Raw genomic sequence first — 7,212 nt, 5'->3', positions numbered from 1 at the left:
GAGCGGTGGTGGTGGTGGGGGAGGCGAGGTGGGAGAAGGAAGCGACTTGGATGGCTGCTGGAGATGGTAGCTGCTTCTGGCACCGGCCTCGACGACGACTCCTCCTGCTGCGATGACCGACTCGCTTGGCTCCAGAACCCCGCCAGCTTGACGATTAGACGTTCGTATTGTAGGAGGGATATGGAAGAGTGTCGCTGAATGGCATTCGGTGCCCGAATCTGTGTGACATAGATTGATATTGGTGCTGGATCAATAATAGTGCTGGTATGTATGTATGTATTTGCCTTTCCAGGTCTGATCACGGGAGCTCACGCCTCGATTGTGGAAGGGCATGACGTCGACCAATTGCAGGGTAGAAATGCGCCTTGCCTGTCATACCGTACATAATTATTAGAACTTTGATTACAGCGCGTAACAATCCTTGGGTCCGCGACTATCAGTCTCCTTCCTGCAAACGTCTGTCTCTTCGCGTCTTTTCTTGATCTGGCTCCAGCTCCCACGCCAGAGTCGCGAATACTGAATATCGAGCTGCACAAAACCACGATGCTTCAATTCAACTGAGCCTGTACCTCAGTTCTGGGTAGACACTTCGCTTGACCTGTCTCTCCCTCCGTTTCGACAGTTCTATCGTGCCGAGTTCACCCTCGAGCCTCTACAATGCCGGAAATAGCAGAAGTTGCGCGCATAGTGCACTACATCCGCAAACACCTGGTCGGCAAGACGCTCTCCAAAGTCATCGCAGCGGACGATGCCAACGTCTACGGCAAGGTCGGCACCAGCGGCGCCGAGTTCCAAAAGGCCCTCGCTGGAAAGAAGATCGGGGGTGCGGGTCAGCAAGGGAAATACTTCTGGTTTGTTATGGACAAACCGCCGCACCCGTTGATGCACTTTGGGATGACGGGATGGCTGAAGATTAAAAGCGAGGATACATACTACTACAGAAAGAAAGAGGGCGAGGAAGAGGAGGAGGAGGAAGAGGAATGGCCGCCACGATTTTGGAAGTTTCATCTTGCGACCAAGGAGGAACCGCAGGTCGAGGCGGCGTTTGTGGATTCGAGACGGTTTGCTAGAATTCGCTTGTTGGATTGCAAAGCAGATGAGATTCGCAGCATTAGTCCGCTGAAAGACAATGGACCAGATCCGGTCGTGGATAAAGACCTAGTCACCGTGGATTGGCTGTTGGACTTGTGTCGAAGGAAGAAGATACCCATCAAAGCGTTGCTGCTGGACCAGGCGAACATAAGTGGGATCGGCAACTGGGTGGGTGATGAGATCATGTATCATGCGAAGATGCACCCAGAGCAGTACAGCAACACTTTGTCCGAGGAACAGATCACGCAGCTGCATGAATCGATCCATTACATTTGTGGCAAAGCGGTGGACCTGTTAGCAGACTCTGACCGATATCCTGAGAACTGGCTCTTCAAGCACAGGTGGGGCAAGGGTAAGAAGGACGCACCCAAGTCTTTGCCGAACGGCGAGAAGATTACATTTCTGACAGTCGGCGGTCGCACGAGCGCTGTCGTACCCTCTGTGCAAAAGAAGACTGGTCCGGTAGCAAAGGAGATGAGTGAGGCGGAGAGTGGCGGAGAAGCTCAGGACAAGAAGCCAAAGAGCAATGGTGCTAAGGTGGGCAACAAGAGGAAGAGTAAGGATGAAGACCAGAAAGATGCGGTGGTGGATGTTGAGACTACGGGCGTCAATGGAGTGGCGAAGAAGACACCACCAGCTAAGCGGCAGAGGAAATCTAAATTCAAGGAGGAGCTGAGTGAAGAGGATGTGCCAGTAGCAGATGCCACTGTGAAGGGCAAGAAGGTAAAGGTAGAGGGTCGACAAGAGGCCATGGAGCCAGCCGGCAAAGAGGCCAAGGCGGGCAAGGCGGGCAAGGCGAAGAAGATAGCTGCGAAGGCATCAGCAATTGCTCCAGGAGGGAAAAGAAGGTCAGGACGACTAAGTAGAGGTTGAAAAGGGAAGGGTGCTGTGCAACTCTCGTGTACGATAGCAATGGAGTGAAGCATCGTTAGTGCCAGAACATCATAGGCAGAGGATTCTGCGGTAGAACAGATCTTCTTAACCATCAAAGCATTCATTGGTCCCACTGTAGCAACGGTTATCCTTTGCGATTTATGGAACAAGTGTCTTCCATTCATACCACCCTCGAGCTAACCCCCAACTCCCATTTGCATTCGCATTCGCATTCCCACTGCTACGCTCTAGTGACGGTCTCCGTCTCTGACCGTATAAGACGCTCAAAAGAACAACGGACAGCCGAACAGCACACGCGCCGATGGTCACGACTGGTGTTGATATTCGGCCAGCTTCTTCTTCACCACTTCTAAAGCTGCGTGCTGGACCTCTTCGGGTGTGCTCCGCACGTCGACGCTCATAGCATCCCATTCCTCCTCCTCAGGCTCTTCCAGATTGTCAAGCTGGCTGTTCACCATCTCTTTTTTCATGTAGTGGTTTTGGCGATTGGCTACCCGTTCTTGCAACGTCTTGCGATCTGCTCGGAGATAGATGAAGTGGACCTGAATATTGGGGTTTTCGTAGTGTGCTACCCTGAGCACGTCTCGGTATCTGTGCTTCAAAGCCGAGCATGTCACTATGACACCAGGGGAACTCTGGAGCCGCTTCATCGCTTCCTTGCGTAGTTCGATGAGCCAGCTCCACCGGTCGTCATCAGTCAAAGGGATATTGCTGGCCATCTTGTGTTTGCTGGTTTTGGAGTGATACTACGTCATTAGCTCAGCCTGATCGAAGCGTGGGAAGAAGTGTGGAAGAAGTGGAAGAAGTAGAAAAGGTGAAGTAAGCACGCACGTCATCCCCCTCAACATACGGCAGTGACAGCTGTTTCACAAGATATTGGGCGACCGTGGTCTTTCCACACCCGGCTGGCCCGGTAATCACCCAGATATGCTTCATCTCTTGCTGCTCAATTAACCCGCCGTTCATGGTGAAGGGAGATCTAGTGGAGGAGAAAGGAATGCGATGTGCATGAAAGCTGGAGATTGGACCGGCTGATAACATGTTTGGAGAGAGAACGAAGGGGTTGGTAGACAAACGTAATCACCAACCGCAGTTCAAGCCGAACGACATCTAGATGGACCTGCTCTAAGAGGTAGAAAGATTTGTATTAAACAGCAACAAAGCAATAGTGCCGGAGATTGTTGAAGAGGCCGTTGGGTCTATATTGCTGGGGTAGAAAAAGCCGCAAAGCGATATATGGGTTGGGAACATGTCATGGTACGGTCCTTAGAGAACTGCGAGAATTTTACCCCACACTAGGAGAAATGACCTGGAGAAGTGACCTGGAGAGAGTGAAAAAGAGCCCTGACGTAAAAGCTGTCAGTCGGAGATGGTTGGAAAAATCGTGCGAGGGAGTCCGGGAGGGTGCTGCCGTAAGGCAGTCATAGTTCCGCCCAGGGCCAGTCGTGTGCCTCTATCGTCGACTCCTCCTCAGGAACAATGCCCAAGCAGTGCCAGCGAGCAAGAGTGTCCCACAAAAAGCTGATGTCCCTACCGACAGAACGAGCATCATGCGCCCGAGTCTACGGTAGCTTGGTAGCTTGGTAGCTCGGTAGCTTGGGAGTGTGATCAACAGCATCCTGGCTGTCTGATCACACCACAGCAGGCTGCTTGTCTCGCTTCCGTCTGACTCGCTCCTTCTGTAGTCGCACCAAGGATCAGCCCGTTTTCCACATGGCATCTGCATGCATGCATGCGGGGTCAAGTGAAGTCCTCCCTGGGCTTTCCAGGCTTGGCTTCAGACTAGTTAGGGGACCGAGGATCGCGGGAAATCTCGGATTCTCGGTGATTCTTTCTTCCCTACTCAAAAATGGGGGTCCCCAAGTCACTATGTATGAACCTCGTGTTGGCGTCTCGGCTATCCGGCTGATCCATGGTGGAGAGCAGGACCATGACTGAGAGAATACTGCCCAACACATTTGAACCAGTGTCACCAATACGGACGAACGGCTTCTCAGTGACAGAACCTTCTCCGCGCAGCTCCTGGAGTTGTTAGATCCCCCAGAATTTCATTGTACCTTCCTGGTGGAGATAATTGTTGGGAAGTGGTTGGGCAGATGCGATATGCTTCTTCAGGTCCCGGAAGTGGTGTTTCGGGGAGTGACCATGAACTCAACTCGAGGACTGGGCCTGCTCATTCCGAAAGGAGATACTGTCGAGGATGGCGCATACCTCCTGCATTTCGACCACCTGAGTGTCTGTCACGGTCAGCGTAGAGGAACACATCAATACGAGATAGCATAGTTCGCAAAGAGTACACGCCAGTGTTGCTACTTGAAACAAGGGTTGGTTAGCCAATTCTGATAGTAATTTGGCTTCTAGAGAGTCGGGATATCATGGATTCTACCATTGATGGGAGCTGGGTGGTGGTGACAGCTTCAACCATCTGTAAACACTCGAGGCGGAAGAGGTGATTGCTTATGTACGCATGTCTTGGCACCTGTCCCTGCGCTTCCATTCAAGGTCAACTGGGCAGCTCCGTGGACCAGACTCTGTATATCAACCGATATCAACCGATATGCCACATTGAAGAGGTGATACTCCAGCGCTTGGACAAACAAAAGCATTGCGCCGTGCATCACTAAGATCAACCCCTTGCCCAAGCCCAAGCGCCTTTTCCGAGCATGTCTTCATTCTTCTTCTCCACACCAGTCGACATAGACATAGTCCTGGAAGACACCGATGAAAGACAGACCGTCGATGTCAAGCTCGACAAGAATAGGAGGGAGAAGGCTCCTTTGTATATGGATGGCGAGTCCGTCAAGGGTGCGGTTACCATCCGGCCGAAAGATGGCAGACGATTAGAGCACACTGGTATCAAGGTCCAATTCATTGGTCTGATCGGTGAGATGAGTCCCACATGCCTTCAAGTATGCGCTCTGACTACGGAACAATCGCTGATATTGGACTCTAGAGATGTTCTTTGACCGAGGCAACCACTACGAGTTCCTCTCCCTTGGTCAGGAGCTAGCTGCACCGGGCGAATTACAACATCCTCAGAACTTCCCTTTCAATTTCAAGAACGTGGAGAAGCAGTACGAATCCTACAACGGGATCAACGTAAAACTACGATACTTTGTTCGCGTAACCGTGTCGAGGAGAATGGCAGATGTAATAAGAGAAAAGGATATCTGGGTTTACTCTTATCGCATACCTCCAGAAACCAACAGCTCGATTAAGATGGATGTGGGCATTGAGGATTGTCTACATATTGAGTTTGAGTATTCCAAGAGCAAATACCATCTGAAGGACGTGATTGTAGGCAGGATATACTTTCTACTTGTCCGGCTCAAGATCAAGCACATGGAGTTATCAATCATCCGACGAGAGACGACGGGCGTGGCGCCAAATCAATACAACGAAAGCGAGACCTTGGTGCGCTTTGAGGTATGGAACTATGCCTTCTCGGCCTTTCTCGGTGGTATACTAATCGTCGTGCAGATAATGGACGGCTCGCCTTCTAGAGGTAAGATACATGTTGTACAAGTTTCCATGCACGCTGGGCACAGCACAAGCTACCCTTGTCATTACTGCCTCAGTAGAAGTGGGTCGCTATTTCCTTTCACTGATATTGAACTAGGAGAGACGATACCGATTCGATTGTTCCTCGGCGGCTTTGACCTGACACCAACTTTCCGCGAGGTCAACAAGAAATACTCCACCAGATACTACCTGAGTCTAGTGTTGATAGATGAAGGTTAGTACTGATTGTTAGCGATTTTGCCTTCGGAGCTACCACTGTCTCAGCCGCCGTCTACTCAAGCTTGAGGCTCCGACGCCCCCGGCTTCTTGAGGGCTCGGCTGGTTAACTCTTGGCTCCCTAACAATATGCCCGATGCCCCAGCATTCTGGTTCTGACAGCTACCCAAACCCCACACTAAAACATCTGGCAATCTCACCTCTTCCTCTCCACCAGCATCAATGCGATTGACGTGAAAGAAACTGGCTGACCTTTCCTAGATGCTCGTCGCTACTTCAAGCAATCAGAGATCGTGCTCTATCGACAAGCCCCCGAGGAGGCCCGTGCCCTCGCAATAGCCCCACCGAGCATCGGTGGGAGCTTGCCAACGCAGACACCGCTGGTGCCTGCCTAATTGGGTTCTTCAAAAGTTATCCTGATCCTTGCAAAGCGCGTGACAGCTTGCAGCATTGGGCACTGGGCACTGGGCACCTCCGAGTCGCACACAAGTTGGCAGTGTTACACTTGTCCAGTTGAGCTGCATGCAGATACGAGAGACCTCATGGGAATTTTTCAAAACTGCATTCCTGCACCCACACCCATCTAGCCTGATCTGGCGATGGCTTCGCCGAAGCGCACCACCTGATTTGCGCCTGTCTTCGGATCAGTCCGAGTCTCGTATTTCCAACGACGCTATCTCCTGCAAGAGTGAGGAGCAAGCTTGCCAAAGCGCTCTGCTAGCGAAGCGAGCTTTACACAGCAGGTCCTACGCGGATCGTGAGAGCCTCATAGGTTCCTGGCCTGAATGGAAGGCAGGACTCTAATATTTTCAGGGTTTCGGACTTGCTCGAGTAGACAGTCCGCGTACGTCCATAGCCTAAGACCACCGTGTTGTCACACCACCCTCTTTCCGTTGTGGTAAACGAGCAGAAGTGTCAATCTAGTCCTGGACACGAACTAGAAGTGCAATACAGAATGCCCATACCAGACCAGACCAGACCAGATCGGGCCGAAAAACTTGCTTCATCCCGTCCCTATCTCCATCTCCGTCAAAAGAATCGACAACCGTTGTTGGTTTGTTGTTGTTACCTCCGCCGACCAAAGTGCCGACCATTCACAGTAATCCACGGCACGGGACGGAAGAGGGGAAAAACCCATAACGGCCCCTTCTTCAACATCTCCCACTCCCCCTTGTTCCTTTAATCCAACTTGGTCCACATTACCTGTTTTGGCCAATCCGCCGTCCCTGTTTCCTATTTGGAATCAAGTGTGTTGTTGTTGTTGTTATTGTGGTTTAACCGTCCACAGGTAGCGTTTAAAAAATAGGTCTAGTACCTAGTTCTCCCAATCCTGGATCGAGAGAAAAAGCGATAGCGAAACCTCCCCTTCACCCTTTCCCTACCTCTCTGGTTTGACTTAAAACCGTGAATATGGCAAAAGGGTACCAGAGTTGGTGATAACACCAATGCCATATCTGTAGATGTCCTAAGTCCCGGTACCCCCCCTTC

At 51.4% G+C, this 7,212-nt stretch overlaps 3 protein-coding genes across 3 annotated transcripts; 2 read left to right on the top strand and 1 right to left on the bottom strand.

Moving 5' to 3' along the window:
- Positions 1 to 657: 657 nt before the first annotated feature.
- Positions 658 to 1,965, top strand: EPUS_06183 (uncharacterized protein; the record flags this gene model as incomplete). Its single annotated transcript, XM_007789300.1, has 1 exon — positions 658 to 1,965. One exon carries the CDS (start codon positions 658 to 660, stop codon positions 1,963 to 1,965), a length of 1,308 nt encoding a protein of 435 aa, XP_007787490.1.
- Positions 1,966 to 2,291: 326 nt separating this feature from the next.
- EPUS_06182 (uncharacterized protein) lies at positions 2,292 to 2,952 on the bottom strand (the record flags this gene model as incomplete). Its single annotated transcript, XM_007789299.1, has 2 exons — positions 2,292 to 2,732; positions 2,818 to 2,952. 2 exons carry the CDS (start codon positions 2,950 to 2,952, stop codon positions 2,292 to 2,294), a joined length of 576 nt encoding a protein of 191 aa, XP_007787489.1.
- A 1,697-nt stretch (positions 2,953 to 4,649) lies between these two features.
- EPUS_06181 (Vacuolar protein sorting-associated protein 26) lies at positions 4,650 to 6,119 on the top strand (the record flags this gene model as incomplete). The annotated part of the gene is made up of 5 exons (XM_007789298.1): positions 4,650 to 4,869; positions 4,940 to 5,412; positions 5,467 to 5,491; positions 5,606 to 5,722; positions 5,986 to 6,119. The coding sequence occupies 5 exons, from the start codon at positions 4,650 to 4,652 to the stop codon at positions 6,117 to 6,119; spliced, it is 969 nt and encodes a 322-aa protein (XP_007787488.1).
- Between the last annotated feature and the right edge of the window lie 1,093 nt (positions 6,120 to 7,212).

The sequence above is a fragment of the Endocarpon pusillum genome (assembly GCF_000464535.1).
Source record: "Endocarpon pusillum Z07020 unplaced genomic scaffold C739027, whole genome shotgun sequence".
NCBI classification, from domain to species: domain Eukaryota; kingdom Fungi; phylum Ascomycota; class Eurotiomycetes; order Verrucariales; family Verrucariaceae; genus Endocarpon; species Endocarpon pusillum.
This window is presented reverse-complemented; position numbering and strand designations above follow the sequence as displayed.